Consider the following 18,961-nt stretch of genomic DNA (forward strand, 5'->3'; position numbering starts at 1 on the left):
TATTGTTTTTGGTTTTGGAGGGATTATTATTAGGCGTGTGGAGTAAGGAAACTTGCCCAAGGTTTCGCCCTGCCTGGAATTGAACTCAGGTCTCTCACTTGCAAAGCGAGTGCTCAACCACTGATGTAGCTCACGTCTTCTCTCACACCAGGCTCTATGACCCCATCACACCCATCCTCGCCCGGCTCCACTAGTTCCCCATCCTTCAGAGCATCGAGTTTAAAATCCTCATCCTCCCCTTCAAGGCCCTCCACAGCTTTGCCCTCTCTTACCTCTCTGACCTGTTAATCCCTTATTAACGTGTCTGCTATCTCCGCTCAGCATGCTCCGGCCTGCTCCATGTATCCCGCCTGTCCCGCCCCACCATCAGTGTTCGGGCCTTTAGCCGCTCTGCCCCCACGCTCTGGAACTCCATCCCACATTCCCTTCGTCTTGTTCCCTCCCTTGCCTCCTTCAAGGCACATCTCAAGACCCTCCTCTTCGACCATGCCTTCGGCCACCCTCCTGCTCTCCTGCCCTCCACCCTCTCTGATCCCAACCACCACCCCCCACCCCAACTCGCTGCTTGGGTCCTAATCCTTGACTGTTCAGCACTTGGAATGTCCCCGAATGTGAAAGGCGTTTTACATATGTAACTTTGTGTTGTATTGTAAAGTGAACTAACTGTATATTTTGTGGGCAATACATGGTAGCCAATTACTCACAGCAGTGTCCCACAAACAGTTGTGGATTGAGTGACCAATTTTTTCAAATTATATATTTCTTTTTGAGGGATTATTACCCCCATAAAAGCGATCCGCCAGGCGACTAATAACCGGATTTGTACTTACTGCTAGGTAAACAGAGCCAGGTGGAGTAAAGAAACTTGCCTATTGTTTCATGCCACCCGGGAATCAAACCCAGGTCCTCTCGCTTGCAAAGGAAATGTTCTAACCAATAGGCTGTATTTTATTTCATTCCAATATCTTATATGCTCCATATAAAATTACCATTCTTGATGAAGATAACAGCCATGTCATTTGAATATCCTCTTACACAAAAACCTAAACTTTGGTGGAGATTGCAAAGGAAAAGGGATTCTGTAAACAGGTCTAATTTCAATGGTGGTGAGTTCCAATGAAGGATAATATTTTGAGCAAGGGGGTGGACCAGCTGGCTTTCCAAGCTCCATCCAGCTTCTTGCACTAAAAAAGCCAACTCTAAATCACTCAGTCACCAATGTCCCAATGGCATCGCACGCATGAGCAGTGTGCAGGAAATTATAGAATCATAGAATCATAGAATCGTACAGCACAAAAGGAGGCCATTCGGCCCATCGAGTTTGTACCAGCTTTTTGATAGAGCAATTAATGTCAGTCCCACTCCCCAGCCCTTTCCCCATAACCCTACAAACCTGTCCTCCTCAAATACCCGTCCACCGTGTTTTAAAAGTAGTTATCGAATCGGCCTCCACCACCCTTTCAGGCAATGTGTTCCAGATTCGAACAACTCGCTGCGTGAAAAAATTTCTTCTCACCTCCCCTCTGCTTCTTTTAGAGACTATTTTGAATCTGTGACCTCGAGACACCGACACACCCACCAGTGGAAACAGTTTCTCCCTTTCTAACCTATCAAATCCCCTCATGATTTTGAAAATCTCTATTAGGTTTCCTCGTAACCTTCTCTGCTCCAATGAGAATAATCCCAGCCTCTCTAGCCTTTCCTCATAATCAAGGTCCCTCATTCCTGGTCCCATTCTTGTAAATCTCCGCTGCACCCTTTCCAATGCCTTAACGTCCTTCCTATAGTGTGGTGCCCAGAACTGGGTGCAGTATTCTAACTGAGGCCTAACCAGTGTTTTATATAGGTTAATCATAACCTCCTGACTCTTGGACTCTTGGACTCTATGCCCCTATTTATAAAGCCTAGTATCCCATATGCCCTTTTTACAGCTTTATCTACCTGTCCTGCCACCTTCAAGGATTCATTTATCTGCACCCCCAGGTCTCTCTGTTCTTTTACCCCCCTTAAGATTGTATTACCAGCCTGTATTGCCTCCCCTCATTCTTTCTACCAAAATGCATTATCTCGCATTTCTCCACATTGAAACTCATCTGCCATGTGTCTGCCCATTTTACCATTCTGTCTATGTCTTCCTGCAGTTAGCTCCTATCCTTCTCACTGTTTACCACCCTACCTAACTTTGTGTCGTCCACAAACTTGGAAATGGTACTCGCTATACCCAAGTCCAGATCATTTATGTATATTAAGAAGAGCAGGGGTACTAATACCGATCCCTGGGGGATGCCACTGTACACTTCCCTCCAGTCAGAAAAGCAGCCGTTCATCACAACTCTCTGCTTTCATTCTCCCAGCCAGTTTCTGGATCCATGCTGCCACTCTCCCTTTTATACCATGAGCTTCTAGCTTTCTTACAAGTCTTTCATGTGGCACTTTGTCAAATGCCTTTTCAAAGTCCGTATAAACTACATCAACTGTATTACACCCTCTCTGTTACCTCATCGAAAAATTCTATTGGATTTGTTAGACAAGATTTGCCTTTACCAAATCCATATTGGCTGTCCCTAATTAACCCATATTTTTCTAAGTGAAGATTTATTCTGTCCCGGATTATAGTCTCCAGGAGTTTCCCCACTACTGATGTTAGGCTGACTGGCCTGTTGTTCCCAGGTTTATCCTTCTGTCCCTTTTTGTACAAGGGAGTCACATTGGCCACTCTCCAGTCCTTTGGCACAACTCCTGTGTCCCTGTGTCCTGTGTACCCTTGCCTCCCATAGCAACCTTATTTGCACCCCATCCGGACCGGGCGACTTATCTACCTTCAGCGCAGCCAACCTTTTCAGTACTTCCTCTTCCTCTTGTTAGTGTATCCTGGTGACTTGGAAGTTACCATTCTTTAGCATGGAAAACTGAATGTTTTTTTGCATGCATGTGCAAGTCACTGACTGTTGGGTACTCTTGATCACCCTCCCCATTATAAGGCAGGTTTGTGAATTTATAGACCACAACTACCTCCTTATAACAGGGTATCTCAAAGCAAGTAAATTACATATAATTACATAAAATGAAATGGCACAGAAACTGGAATTCGGCCCAACCATTTTCTGCCACTGTTTACACTCCACATGGGTGTCCACCCATCCTAGTCCCCTCTCCTATATCCCTCTGTTCTCTTTTTCCTCATTTATGCATCAAGTTTCCTCTTAAATATGTTGATTCTTTTTGTTCCAGCTCTGGCAGTAAAGTTCACATTCTCTACATCCTCTGTCTAATCTTCCTCCTAAACTCCCTTTGAGATTTGCTGGCAATCCTATATTGTTGACCTTTCATTTTTCATTTTATACAGTACACATCTGGTATTTTTTTTATTAAAAAGGAATTATGTTACACCATTAACTGTTATTAATGACACCCTGTTCTACCTTATGTGTCACCACTACTATGTGGAAACAATAACTTCTTCTAATCTCATTGCATCTCACTTTTGACCTTGTGACTTTTAGTTTTTGAGTTACAGTTTAAGTCAAACAGTCTGCCTACATTTACATCATCTATGCCTCCTGGCATTTTAAAGGCCTGGATAATGTCCACCTTCAGATCAACAATCGCGTCTGATGAAAACTAGACTGAGCCCTTAAGGCAATTTCCCTCACCAAAATGCCAATGATGTTTCTTTCAAATGATTGCTTTGGCATTCAGCATTATCTTTCCCTACATCAGAGATTGATAGGATAATCCCATTCATAATATGAAGTTATCATTTGCAATGACATTGTTTCATTGTGAAATTTATATCACTTGCAAAAAGATTAAAATTATATTTGTGCTTACAGCTCTCCTGTACACTTTATGACTGTAAAACCTATTGCTTTTAAATGCTGACATCCATAGCTGGGTGTCTGACACATGTGGAAGTCCAGCACCATGCTTAAGAATATCCAAACAAGACTGAGAAATCAACAGATACATGTTACATAATCATGGAAATTTCCTGGATGTCTGGAATCAAATGCAAACTCTCTCCCTTGAGCAGAGGTTCTCAAATTATGGGGCATTCCTCCCTTTGAAGGCGAGGGTGGATGCCAGTTGCATACCTCCGAACAATCCAAGGCTTTGCAGGACCATGTCCCAGCAAAGCCTCTGACAACCAAACCCCATGACAACAGTTCCTGCTGCAACCAAACCCCCTACAATGCTTCCCACCACAAAAATTCCCACAATAGTGGTGGTGGTGGGGCACATCCCCACTGATTGACAGGGCTACAGACCAATGGCAGACCTTATTCCGAATTAGACCACCAATCGGAGTGCAGGGAGGGAGCGAGAGGGCAGAACCACGAGATAACACAAAAGGTGCTTTTTGAAAGAAAAGTAGTTTTGACTTTTGACACTCATATTCTTATTATAACTACAGGTATATTCATCAAAGTCATCCTTCTACTATATTTCTTGTATTCTTGCAAAATATAGGATTTTCATTTTTTTAAACTATAGAGGTGCACAATTGTTTTTTTCTTAGTTTATGAAGGTTCACTATGACAAAGTTTGAGAACCCCAACACTAGAGAGACACACCCTTACTTAATTCCAGAAAGTATTAGGTGCAGATTGGCATGAGCCAAAGCTTGGGTACCCCAAAGTGTGCGTTGGATTATTGCTGGAGTTTAATCATGTTTAGCCTGTGCCGAGTACTCTCCAGAATTAGGTAAGCAGGATAAGACCCTCCAGGGAGAGAGTGCGCATTCTATTCAAATGTATGGGACGTTCCATATGTAAGTGGGATGCATGGAACTCTCAGTTTGGTTTGGATACTCTTATGGTCATGAGTTCCTGCATGTGTCAGGTTACCAAAAAATTTAAATTAAAAATAACTTTTGATCCAAATGTAATCCTTGTCGTCAAACCCATAATACCTCTACTACCTCTTAATCTTCTCTGCTTTAGGGAGAATAATCCTAGTTTCGCTAACCTCTCCTCATATCTAAGGTCCTTCATTCCTGGTAAACCTCCTTTGCACTCTCTCCAATGCCCGAACATCTTTCCTAAAGCGCAGTGCCCAGAACTGAACGCAAGTACTCCAACTGAGGCCTAACCAGCATTTTATAAATATTCAACATAACCTCCTGACTTTTGTATTCTATGCCCCTATTTATAAAACCTAATATCCCGAATGCTTTTTTAACAGCTTTATCTGCCTGTCCTGCCACCTTCAGAGATTTGTTTATGCGGACTACAAGGTCTCTCTGTTCATTTGCCCCCTTTAAGATTGTACCATCAGCTTAGTATCGGCTGCAAATTTGGAAATTGTGCTCCTTCTATCCAGATCTTTACTATAGATCAGAAAGAGCAGTGGTCCCAATACCGGCCCCTGAGGGACACCACTCCACACCTCCCTCCAGTCGGAAAAGCAATCGTTTACGAGCACTCTCTGCTTTCTCTCCCAGCCCCAGCTCTGGATCCATGTTGCCACAGTCCCTCTAATACCGTGGGCTTCTATTTTGTTTAAAAGTCTCTTATGTGGCACTTTGTCGAATGCCTTTTGAAAATCCAGATAAACTACGTCTACCGCACTACCTTCACCCGCCCTCTCAGTCACTTCATCCAAAAATTCTGTTAGGTTTGTCAGACGCGATCTGCCTTTGACAAATCCGTGTTGACTGTCCTTTATTAAACCATATTTTTCTAAGTGGAGTCCTGTAGCTCAGTGGTTAGAGCACTCGCTTTGCAAGTGAGAGACCTGAGTTCAATCCCAGGCAGAGGGTGAAACCTCGGGCAAGTTTCCTTACTCCACACAGAGCCTAATAATAATCCCTCCAAAACCCAAAACAATAATAAATTGGTCATTTTCAATCTACGACTGTTTGTGGGACATTGCTGTGCGCAATTGGCTGCCGCGTTCGCCCACAAATAGACAGTCAATTCACTTTACAGTGTGTTCTGTGAAGCGCTTTGGGACGTCCTCCCGACGTGAAAAGCGCTATATCAAATGCAAGGATTATTATTATTATTATTATTACCCAGGTATCCAGCTATCTCTCTTTTAAACACACAAGTGATAAATTAATCACAGTTCAGTTTCCAGTATCTATCGGTTTCTTTACACATTACATCAAGTAAGATTATTTAGGAACAGAAAAATAACAATACTTGCATTTGATATAGTGCCTTATCACAATACAATACAACACAAAATTGTTAGTCAATTTGCGGATCGCTTTTCCAGGGGTAATAAGCCCTCAAAAATAAATATATAATTTTCAAAAATTCAATCCACAACTGTTTGTGGGACACTGCTGTGAGTAATTGACTGCCAGGGATGAGAACGTGAGTGGGGAGTGGGGAGAGTTGGGATCAGGGAGGGTCAAGGGACAGAAAGGATAGGAGGGTGGCCGAAGGTACGGATGAAGAGGAGGGTCTTGAGGCATGCCTTGAAGGAGACAAGGGAGGGAGTGAGGCAAAGGGAACATGCGATGGAGTTCCAGATGGTGGGGGCAGAGAGGCTGAAGGCCTGATTGCCGATGGTGGGGCAGGTCGGGTGGGGGACATGGAGCAGACTGGAGCCTGCTAAGTGGAGGGATCGGACAGATTGATAAAGGGTTAGCAGGTCGGAGAGGTAGGAGGGGGCAAGGCCATGGAGGGTCTTGAAGATGAGGATGAAAATTTTGAACTTGTTCCTCTGAGGGATGCGGAGCCAGTGAAGCTGGACGAGGGTGGGTGTGATGGGGTCACGGAGTCTGGTGCGATGGAGGACACGAGCTGCAGAACTCTCGATGATCTGCCGCTTGTGGAGGGAAGAGTTGGGAAGGCCAATGAGCAGGGCGTTGGATTAGTTGAGCCTGGTTGTATTTAAGGCATGTATGAGGGTTAGGGGTTAAGGTTAGGGTTATGGTTAGGAACTCCCTCTCTCTACCATCCTTCTGATCACATTTGGTTGTGGAAGAAATTTGTTGCTGAAATAAAAATGGTGATACACTGGAAGTTTTTTTTGGTAGATTGAATGTACTACAGTTTCTAACCGATTCAGATCCTAACCCAGTTCATTGAAGTTGCAATTGTCAGTTTGACCAATATGTAATAAATGTGGTTATTGGTTGCATCTTGTTTCTCTTCAAAAATAGGAACTGTAATCATTAACAGACTGATTTGGTTGCGATCAAATATTTTTACTTCCTTCTTATTCCACAAGAGTTTTGGAAATATGCTTTGCAAAGATGGTTACAAGAACATACTTCTTTAAACTACACAAGTCCTCTCCCCCCAACTATAAACAGCTCCACAGTCCAAAGTGTAACCCATATTTAGTTATTTCATCAACAAAATTATTGAATTTGTAAACCAAGACTTACCTTTAACAAATCCATAATGACCACCTTTAATCAATCTATGTCTTCTCAAGTGTTTATGAATATCGTCCATTATTATAGCTGCTAAAAGTTTACCCACTATAGATGTTAGACTGACTGGTCTATAATTACATGACTGATCCATTCTCCCTTTTCAAACAGGTGTTATAATAGCTACCCTCCAAAATCCTGGCACAACTTTTATATCTAAGGATCTCAAAAAGTTGTCGTCAGAGCATCTACTATTTCCTCCCTAATTTCACTCAACATTTTAGAATGCAAGACATTAGGCCTCGGTGACTTGATGATGCCTACGGTAGTGTTTCCTATAAACAGCCTTTCAAAAGGGGAACAAATACAGATAGAAACTAGTGAAACAGCCTTCATTGGTAGTGATTACATTTCATTTGTATTGGAATTCCTGGGATTTATCATTTTCCTAGTCAATTGTGGGATGACTTATTTGGTAGCATTTCTGTTGAAATTTGATACCTATGAAACCTACCTGTCTTTGATACCTATCTATGAGCTTTCGTTAAAGCTTTAAACCCAGAAGTTAGTGCTGTACATTGCAGCAATGGTTAGCCCTTTAGAATTATTTTCAGAAGAAAAAAGGCGGCAGAATGTATGATTTGTTTTACACCGTGTTGTTAGATTGTGGAATACCTTATCACAAATGCCATTGAAACTAAATCCATAACAGCATTTATAAAGGAAATGCAGGCTGACTTTGGTATAATGAACGCCCTGGAGACTTGGAAAAAAAGAGCGTTATATCTGGGTGTTCGCTACAAACATTTTTGTATACCAAAATGCTCGAGCGTTACACATGGCGAAGGGGAAGAGGAGCGGGTGTATGGGATGAGATGCGGAGAGGGGGCTGTGCGAGTTTCTGCCCTCTGCTCTCACTCTCCGGCGCTTGGATACATGTGTGTATTGGTTTGCTGCCAAACAACCTCAAGAAAAAAATAATAATAAATTACATTAATAAATAATAAATATCTGCAAGCCTGACTGCTCTGTGTCTATGGAACAAACCCCTATTTATAGGCAACAGTATGAAATTTACATAGTTTATCCAAGCATTTTATTGCAGGAGATGCCACAATGTCACATGGGAATGAACAAATAGTAATCAGTTTTGAAAGATAGCTCGTACATACAGTATCACTCAAGCAACCAGTTTTACCATTCCTATCACTCCTTTAAAAACAAACTAGGTTACACATCTGGTGTCTATTACAGAGCCACACAATAGGATTAAACCCTGCAGTCCTCATGGAAGCCAGATATTTATTTGACAACAGGCGGTGAGGGAAACAGAAAAAAAATTATATCACAGAGCCTGTGGGTGCAAAACAGCAAATAATGAAATTTAAGATAAACATTCATCAACAACTTCACACAGGGTAGCATCTCGGGGCACTTCAATGTTGGTAACAGACTGGTTCTGTAATAGCCAGTAGCACCTCGGAAGGATTGGGGTGATGGAGGTACTGAGTTTGGTGCGGGTGAGAATACGAACAGCAGAGTTTTGAATTAAATGGATTTTATGAAGTCTATAATACTTACAATTTAATTTGCTTTATTCATGGTCTTGTCTATTTGTACTCACACTGTAACAATCAATGCATTCCTAGGTCTCTCTGCTCCTCCATTAAGAATATTATCATTTGTCAAGCGCTCTGGGACATGACCCCGAGTGAAGGGCATTATATATTTATATATAATTGTTATTGTTGTTGTAGTGAATGTATTTTATTGGCTTCACCCAAGGTCCTTACACACGCATATACACACACACTGCTGCAGTCCCATCTGAAATTAGCTAACAGCACAGAACCTGCAACCTTCCAATCTGTATAACTTAAATCTGGGCAATTATTTACTGGGTCAACAATATAGTGTGTAATTTGTCTATACGAGAAAACATACAAATAATAAATATCAACAATTAAATAAGTATCAATATCCAATAACCAATGTAATTGTGTGCATGAAACCATTGATTTTCAAGAGATTTGTATTTCTTATTCACAAAAAATAATAAAATATTGTTCTGGTCTTTGAGACACTACCAGAGAAAATGCCACCCTGTCGTTAACATTCTGATTCTCACACTAATTCAGCACAACCTGCTGGAGGTTCACTGTTGAAAACTAGTACAGCTAACATCTACATTTAACTATAATGCCCTATTACATTTGTTTCATAACTGAATTATGATCAACTACAAAGTACTGTTTTGTCCATGATTTGTCAGCTCTCTCCAAAGTCTATAGTAATGAGTTTTGTAAACCTTCTGTATTCACACCAATTGACTTTTGTACAAACCAGAACTCAGTGGTGACTCAATAGCAGAACTCAGCTCATCGGAAATCCTTCTGATTGATATTTTCACAGCACAAATATATAACAAGCGTGGAACTAAAATGACTGCCTTATGATCTGTCTGCAGTGCTCTTGAACTGTTGATTGGTGTATGGTATAAATGGTTTTCCGTTTGGCATTTTGAGACACACATGGGTACGTATTTTATATTCAAAGCATACACTAACTAGCAGTCATGGAGTCCTGTAGCTCAATGGTTAGAGCACTCGCCTCTCAAGCGAGAGACCTGGGTTCAATTCCCAGCAGGGCGAAACCTTGGCCAAGTTTCCTTACTCCACACGCCTAATAATAATCCCTCAAGAAAAAAAACAATAATAAATTGGTCACTTCAATCCACGACTGTTTGTGGGACACCGCTGCGCACAATCTGGTTGCTGCATTTTGCCCACAAAAATATACAGTCAATTCACTGTACAGCATATTCTGTGAAGCACTTTGAGACGTCTAGAAGACGTGAAATGCAAGGATTATTATTATTATTGTTGATAATTTCATTTTTACACTGACAGTGGTATTTATTTATCAAAAAGGTCACAATATCTATGGCTTATTCCCCATTTGACTATCATGCAAGGATGATTAGATTCATTTCTTCAAACTAAAAAAGCAGACAAATTCATGAAATCTGGCTGTTATCACTTGCACAACAATTTCAACCAGAGATTATAAGAACAGAAGTTATATTTCAGTAAATAACTGGCAAAAGTTAAACTCGGTCCAGTTGAATACTACGTATGGCGATGGGTTTCCATATGTGTCAATCACCTAGCTGACCAAATATAATCCTGAACATTAAATTGGTGCACAGGGATAATTAACATAAACAGCTTTTTTTTAATTTTCCATACCCATATGATGTATTGTATTGTTTATTTTAACTTATAAGTGCTCTATTAACTTTTTAATAAAACATACCGTTTTCTTTCTTTTTCCATCAATTCAAAGCTATCTTGCTGAAAACCTCTGCTGGCTGATAGGTGGTTTTATTTAATCATTCAGAAGATTCATTTCTATGGTTTGATCTGAACACATTGTCAAACATTAAGTCAAAAACTTTTAATGAGTTTTGGCCATCTCAGCAAGTGTAAAACACATGATAATTCTAATTATATTTGCCAAGTTATTACGTTGGTGTACTCAGGGGATTTAACAATTACCCTATAACTTGCATCAGAAAATGCTTAGATTAGGATTAATTATGTTTGGTAAACATTACAAATCTTACTGTCCCTCAGCCGCTACCAAAATGTCACCAGTTACTGTCTACCCCAAACCATCCCCACCAATAGCTCCCTAAGTGCCACCAACCGCCCACTAACAGTCTGCCAACAGTCACCACTTGGCCCCCAAGTGCCCTCCTGTGCCCCACAAGTGTCACCTGCTATATCCCCTCCCACCTCCTCACCCTGCCCTTTGTTTCTTTAATTTTTGATCACTGTACATAATTCTCCTCCAATATCGCATCTATTTCTTCTCAGTGTTACCAATATATTTTAATATATATATATTTAACATATATTATGTTTCATATATCATGTTTTAATATATTGTCACCACAAGTACTTTATTTCCATTCTTAATTTATACCTTCATCACAAAGGTTTTTTAGTGCATAGTGTAATGCTTGTGTGTCATAAATAAACAAAATAATGCTTTTCATCCTTTGGGTATGTCATAGTTCTTGGCTGAGCTCTGTATGGTAAAACAAAAATTGTTGATATTACCAACTTTCTGTTGTTTAGAATTTGCCCAGGGGTCATGTGTTAAAAGGAAAGTGAAAGATCAGAAGACTTAGTATGACACCTACTGGTAACAGTGGAAGAGAGCTGAGCTTTAATAATAATAATAATAATAATAATCCTTGCATTTGATATAGCGCTTTTCACGTCAGGAGGATGTTCCAAAGCGCTTCACAGAACACACTGTAAAGTGAATTGATTGTATATTTGCGAGCGAACGCGGCAGCCAATTGCGTACAGCAATGTCCCACAAACAGTCGTGGATTGAAAATGACTAATTTATTATTGTTTTTGGTTTTGGAGGGATTATTATTAGGCGTTTCTACAACTTGGTTTGTCATTTGTTTGAATTTCTTAATAATCTGCAATGAATCCATACGTTCCAGGTCGGACCATCAAAAAGGGCAATCTGGTGTTCTACACCTGCTTAAAATTGTCTGATTGAAAAGAACATTGCTTTGTTCAACAGAGCTTCTGGTGAACATTGGTGCTAAGGACTAAACGGGTGTTTAATTCAAACATTCTACAGTTCAGTTTAAACTATTTTTGGGTTGTACATATATATAATTATATATATAATTAAACAGTAAGGACCATTTATACACTCTTGCTCTACCCTTGCCTGAAAGAACAAGAATTCACATTTATATAGCGACTTTCATGAAAGGAGGCACCTCTCAAAGCATTGATAGCCCAATCTGCAAGTGAGAGGGAGCTAAAAATGTGGGGGAGAGATAGCGACCAAAAGCTGGGTCAAAAAGAAAGGTCTTAAGGAGGGGAGGGGACGAGCAAGGCAGAGTAACTCCAAGATGGAGTTCCAGAGAATGGGGCAGAATGGCTGGTCCATTAATGGTGCAATACATTTTTTACTATGTCCAGATAATAAGGTCTCAAAAAATAGGGGTTTTGATGCAAAATAATGCAAAACTGTATTGCATACAGTTCTAGTTTGCAACAACATAAGGGGATTGCTCAGGCTATTGAAGAAGTGCAAAGGAGCCAAAGGAGAACAACAAGGATGATCACCAGTGTTAGAGGAATGAGCTATGAGCAAAGATAGACAAGCTAGTGTTTTTTCAAACTTGAAAGGAAACATCTCGGAGAGCACCTTATATTCAGGTTTACAAGATTTGAAATGGGATTGAGAAATACTTTCAGAAGCACCAAGACAACAGAAGAAGATGACATAAGTTTGGGATTGCAAAGCGCAATTTCAGGATGGACACCAATAATCATTTCTTTATCCAGTAGGTAATTAACAACTGGAACTGGTTACGAGGAAGGGTGGTTGAGCCCATCTTAAAAAAAAAACAGCTTGATAATGTGATCGGAGAACTGTAGGGTGAATATTTTGGAAGGATGAGACCAAAAAGACCAATGGGTTGCCTTTTTTCATCCGATCTGTTATCCATTTTGTTACACACCAGTATTGTTACACATCTGCCCTCTAGTGGACAATTTGTCCACGTACTAATTTCCAATCTATTAGGTTAAAGGCATTGTAAATTTCTCAAATGGTCTATATAACATGTGGCCATTCTCTTCCCGATCTCTCTCTATGACACTCTGACTCCCTGTCACTCTCTCCGTCTCTCTCTCTCTCCCCACCTTTGTCTCTTCCCATCTCTCTCTCTCTCTCTCCTGTCGCTCTCTTGTCTCTTCTGCAGCAAGCTCAATATTACAGCAAGTGCCTTTGGAATAATGTTTTATTTGCATTTTCATCTTTTTAATTACTTGGAATCGTATCAAATTAGTGCCTGGGTTTAAGTGGCCAATCCCTACCAAATAATAATAATAATGTAGTCACACAATCCATGACTGTTTGTGGGACACTGCTGTGCGCAATTGGCGCGGTGTTTCATCCACAAAATACACAGTCATTTCACTTTATAGTATTTCTGTGAAGTGCTTTTAGATGTCTCGAAGACAAGATAAGGCGCTATATCAAATGCATTGAGGGAATTGAGGTTATTGAGGGAAAATTCTTATCTTGGCATACAAACAAAGTGTTGTGTGAAATTACAACAACAACAAGATTGCATTTATAGAGCGCCTTTCACGTCGGGAGGACGTCCCAAGTTGGGTTGGATTCCGAGCAGGGGGGCAATGGTCAGGGGGAGGGAAGGGAGGGAGCGAGGCAGAGAAAGATCTGTACTTTAATCCACAGTTGCCAATTAATCTTGACTCCATCACAATTATGCATACAGTCAAGGTCCAATAAACTTATGTCAAGTGGAGCTCATCACCTCAGCATTTATTAGTAGAGTATGATTTTTGCCTCATGAACCTCCTGGAATTATTTAGTTACAATATTACAGAACAGTAGAGGTTGAGGAACATCACGACAGCCATTTTTTTATAACAATTTCCATCATGGAAAAAAAAGTATGTTACGCCAATGTAGTTCAATTTGATGCTGTAAACAAATCAATTCAAAAAAATTAACTGGTGTCATTCTTGATAATAATAATAATAATAATAATCCTTGCATTTGATATAGCACTTTTCACGTCTTCTAGATGTCTCAAAACGCTTCACAGAATAATAATAATAATAATAATCCTTGCATTTGATATAGCGCTTTTCACGTCGGGAGGACGTCCCAAATCGCTTCACAGAACACACTGTAAAGTGAATTGACTGTATATTTGTGGGCGAAATGTGGCAGCCAATTGCTCACAGCAGTGTCCCACAAGCAGCCGTGGATTGAGTGACCAAATAATAATTTTTTTGAAGGATTATTATCTCTGGAAAAGCGATCCGCCAATCGACTAACAACCGGGTTCCTACTTACTGCTAGGTAAACAGAGGCATGTGGAGTAAGAAAACTTTCCCAACATTTTGCCCTGCTTGGAATCGAACCAAGGTCTCTCACTTGCAAGGCGAGTGCTCTAACCTCTGAGCTACAGGACTCCACACATGACCATATTGACATGACCATATTGAATTTTAATTTTTTGTCTTGATTGTTTAAAAATCGGCTATGGAGCTAATATTTTTCAATGATCATCCTACTGCTATTAATGGATAATACACAGTATCCAGTCAATCTACTTCACAATATATTCTGTGAAAAGGCACTATCATCAAATGCAAGGATTATATTTATTATAGCAGCAGTACAGAAAAGACGCAGAAGTAAAGTAGGGCAGAATTTAGAAGTTAGAGGCAAAAACATATTGAACATTTCCCAATTACTAAAAACATTTTTATGATATTATGTTTAATTTTTTGCACATACGTTTGTACTTTGTTTGATCCCAACAAACGCAGATTTTTATCCTATCGCTATTAAAGTACATTTTGTCTTAATAAAATGAAACAAATATCATTGGCTGAATTATCTGCTGCTTTTCAGGGGATAGTGGGAAGCATTTTTATAATACAATGATAAATATATTAATATAGAACGTGTAATTTTAGTGCTTTATGATGCTGCACCATCTCAAAGCACTTTACAGTGATTATCATGAATAATAATTGGTGGTCCCAGCTGAAAATGTCATTATTTTACTGCTTTATCTAATACTAGTTGTACCCATTGTGGCTACACTTGCAACCAAAGGATCCAATATGGAATGTAGATTGACACACAAGCAGACACACAGACAGACATTAAATCTTTATCTATACTCATCTGGGAGGACTCCTGTGCGAGGGCTCAATGGGAGGACTCGGCGCTTCAAAAATGTAATTTTGTTGTTGCCACGGCTTTGCTTCGTCTGCGTGCTTTATTTTGTTCCCGCCGTTTGGCTACGTGCATGCTCTATGAGACAGGATACCACAGCGCCACGGTCAGCCAGCACAGCCACCAGGTGTAATTGCAGCGAGTACGTACATACATAGGTGCTCTGTGACGCACAATGCATAGCGCCACTTTGACTTGGCAGCCACCAGGTGTAACTGCAGCGAAAAACGGAAAACAACTCATGAGCAATAGGCGATACCCGAAAACAAATATGCCCATGTCACTCCCAGTACTCGACCTTTCCGATGAGGTATAAATCATGTCTCTACGTCAATCGGTTATCAAGATCCTTCTTGAAGCGCAGACACACATCGTCGTTTTATTAATATAAGATTAATAATAGTAATAATCCTTGCATTTGATAAAACGCGTTATCACGTCTTCGAGACGTCTCAAAGCGCTTCACAGAATATACTGTTAAGTGAATTGACTGTATATTTTATGGGTGAAACGCAGCAGCCAATTGGGCACAGCAGCGTCCCACAAACAGTCGTGGATTGAGTGACCAAATTATTATTATTATAGTTCCGTCTGGGACCACCCTACCCATTAGGGCTTTGGCTTGCAGTGTTAACAGGTTTCAAAAACAAGTCCCTGGGGACTGGTCTGCTTCTCCAGGTCCTGCTAATGACCCAAGATGCCTAGTCCATCACCAACAGTGTTGTGGAGCACGGAAGAACAGAGAGGATTTAAGGGCAGAGTACAAAAGTCAAGAAGTTATGATAAACCTTCACACAACGCTGGTCAGGCCTCAGCTTGAGCACTGTGTTCAGTTCTGGGCAGCACACTTTAGGAAGGATGTCAAGATATTGGAGAGGGCGCAAAGGAGATTTACCAGGAAGGTATCAGGAATGAAAGACTTCAGTTATCAGGAGAGTTTAGAGGAAGTTAGGATTATTCTCCTTGGAGCAGAGAAGGTTAAGAGGAGACTTAATAGAAGTTTTCAAAATTACGAGGGGATTCGATAGGGTGAACAAGGAGAAGCTATTTCCACTGGCGGGTGGGTTGTAAATCCAAGGACACCGACTTAAAATAATTGTTAAAAGAAACAGAGGGGAGGTGAGGAGAAAGTGCTTCACGCAGCGAGTTGTTCGGATATAGAATGCATTGCCTGAAAGGGCGGTGGAAGCCGAGTGGATAACAAGTTTTAAGAGAGGAGTAGATAATCATTTGGGGAGGACAAGTTTGCAGAGCTATGGGGAGAGCGCGGGGGAGTGGGGCTGAATTGGAGAGCTCTTTTCAAAGAGCCGGAACAGACACGATGGGCCGAATGGCCTCCTTCTGTGCTGTATAACTCTATGATTCTAACTCAATCTTACGTTGTTAGGCATTTCACCTTTGGCTAATTCATGCCCCAAAGAGATGCCACTTACTCGCTCGCTCCCTCCCTCTCCTCCTCCTCCTCCTCCTTCCCAGGAGGAACATCGCCATTTGGCCATTAGACGTCTACCTAATGAGCCCCTGTTTGAGCCCCTGATCACCAGGAATGTGCTGGACGGTGAGCAGCGCAACGACATTTTCTTTTTTTTTTCCTTTTTTAAAAAAAACCATTTAAACTCGGCCGAAAGCCGCAGCCCCGCACGACCAAAAACCGCCCCATCGGGCGTGGACCCGCCCATATTGGGCGTGAACCCGCCCATATTGGGCGTGAACCCGCCCATTCCGGCCGCATCTTGTTGGTGACGGGGTCCCCCGGTGGCGCGTCCCCTCCCCTGCAGGTGCCGAGTGGCCGACGTCAACCGCTGCACGTAAGCCCTCAGCCGTTACGTAGCGCGTGACTTCACTCCCCTATGCGCCCTCAGTGTGTGACGGAATTCCCCCTCCCTTCCCTCACGTACGTAACGTGCGTCCTCCCCGCCCCCCTCGTGCGTAGCGTGCGTCCCTTCGTCACCGACGCCGCACCTTGTCGGCTGCCCACACAGACATGGCGGAGTTCACTGTCTCTGCAAAGTATAATCGCTTTGCCCCCCATTGCTTTTGAGTTTGATGAAACGCGAGATGAATTCGGCGCGAGGAGGAGGTCGGGGGTGGGGAGGTCGCTTGATAGTAACGTGATGTATTTTGCTCTTTCTTTAAAGGTGTCTTGACATGATGTGAGGCCGGGGCTCCTTCCCGAGGCGCTGGGGACTTCGGCTCCTTCTCGTTGGTTTCATGGTGAGCGAGACTCGCGAGAGGAAAATAAACCACTCGCCACCTCCATCCTCTTCCCGACATGAATTACACATTCCGGGTATTCAACGGTTATCAGGAAGGAAACACTCCATCCAGTGAGTCCCAGGGTCTGAGCTGGTGTTCGAAAGGAACAGAAAACCCCACTAGAAACACACAGCAACTGAAAGAGGAAGATAGTGCGGCTTACGGTCTCCCCTTCTATATCCGGCAGGAATTTGATGTTTGAGATCGCAGTCTAACTCTGTAAGACTCGATTAAATAATCTCTCGATGAAGTGGCAGACCCAAGCAGGATATAATATATAATAATAATAATCCATTTGGTATAGCGCCTTTCACGTCTCCTCGATGTCTCAAAGCGCTTCACAGAATAGGCTAAGGTGAATTGAACGTATATTTGTGGGCGAAACGCGGCAGCCAATTGCGCACAGCAGTGTCCCACAAACAGTCGTGGATTGAAAATGACCAATTTATTATCTTTTTTTAGAGAGGGATTATAATAATAATAATAATCCTTGCATTTTGATATAGCGCTTTTCATGTCGGGAGGACGTCCCAAAGCGCTTCACAGAACATACTGTAAAGTGAATTGGCTATATTTGTGGGCGAACGCGGCAGCGAATTGCGCACAGCAATGTCCCACAAACAGTCGTAGATTGAAAATGACCAATTTATTATTGTTTGGGTTTTGGAGGGATTATTATTAGGCTCTGTGTGGAGTAAGGAAACTTGCCCAAGGTTTTGCCCTGACCTGGAATTGACCCCAGGTGTCTCGCTTGCAAGGCGAGTGCTCTAACCACTGAGCTACAAGACTCCCAAGTTTAGTTCAAGGACCACTGTTGGTTATCTGGCAAGGTTCCAACTACTTGACAGTCTGGGGCCATCCTAGGGCTTTGGCTTGCAGGGTTAATAGAAGCCAAATGGGAAGAATCACTGACCCCAATCCGCCTGCCATCTACTGTCAATGAGCCTGGTTGGCATCATTGGTACCTCGAGTACTGCGGCCCGGCTCAGGAACTGGACAACCGAGGGTTGACTTGATTCTGACATTCTGTTGTCGAGCGTGTCACCTTGGGGTCAGTTCAGCTCCAAAGAGATCCTGTTTCTGTTTACCCACTCCCCCACCCAAAAGAAATCAAGCTTTGCATAAGGTCAAGGCATGGTATAAGGATTAAACTGCTGTGCTTTGCATTGATTAAAACTATATCTTATTTGTTGTAGGTTAGAGTTTTGAGATGGCATTGGCAGATGGTAACCTGGACTTGGTCCCTGATTGTGAGCTCCATGATCTACAGCAGAAGGTCAAAAATCTGGAAGAAGAGCTAGCAAACCATAAAACTCAAATTCACAAGCTACAAAAACAACTAAACCAGACTGAGCAACTGTACAAAAACTCAGAGAATTATAATGAAGACTTACGAAAACAGGTAAATGGAATTTTATAAAACTGAACATATGTATCTTGTCTTTTATATATTTATATTTTGTATCCCTTCTCTCTCATACCCCTCTATACCCTTCTCTCTCGTATACATTTGATTGAGGGATTTGATTTGACAGGTAACTTAAC

General features: G+C 41.6%; 1 protein-coding gene and 1 non-coding gene across 4 annotated transcripts in view; both read left to right on the forward strand.

Annotated features, from left to right (window-relative positions):
• Window positions 1-9,912: 9,912 nt before the first annotated feature.
• Window positions 9,913-9,984, forward strand: trnae-cuc. The gene has a single exon. It is a non-coding gene; the product is annotated as a tRNA-Glu (tRNA).
• Window positions 9,985-17,111: 7,127 nt separating this feature from the next.
• The window catches only part of aggf1 (angiogenic factor with G patch and FHA domains 1), a 28,338-nt gene continuing 26,488 nt past the window's right edge, over window positions 17,112-18,961 (forward strand). Inside the window, exons 1-3 of one of the 3 annotated variants that reach the window (XM_007905383.1) lie at window positions 17,112-17,170; window positions 17,299-17,374; window positions 18,613-18,818. In XM_007905383.1, the coding sequence (XP_007903574.1) occupies window positions 18,627-18,818 (192 nt within the window). In that variant the 5' untranslated portion in view covers window positions 17,112-17,170; window positions 17,299-17,374; window positions 18,613-18,626. The other 2 variants (XM_007905382.1, XM_042334757.1) reach the window with 2 other exon arrangements.

This window comes from Callorhinchus milii, unplaced genomic scaffold (genome assembly GCF_018977255.1).
Source record: "Callorhinchus milii isolate IMCB2004 unplaced genomic scaffold, IMCB_Cmil_1.0 Scaffold1, whole genome shotgun sequence".
Lineage (NCBI taxonomy): Eukaryota > Metazoa > Chordata > Chondrichthyes > Chimaeriformes > Callorhinchidae > Callorhinchus > Callorhinchus milii.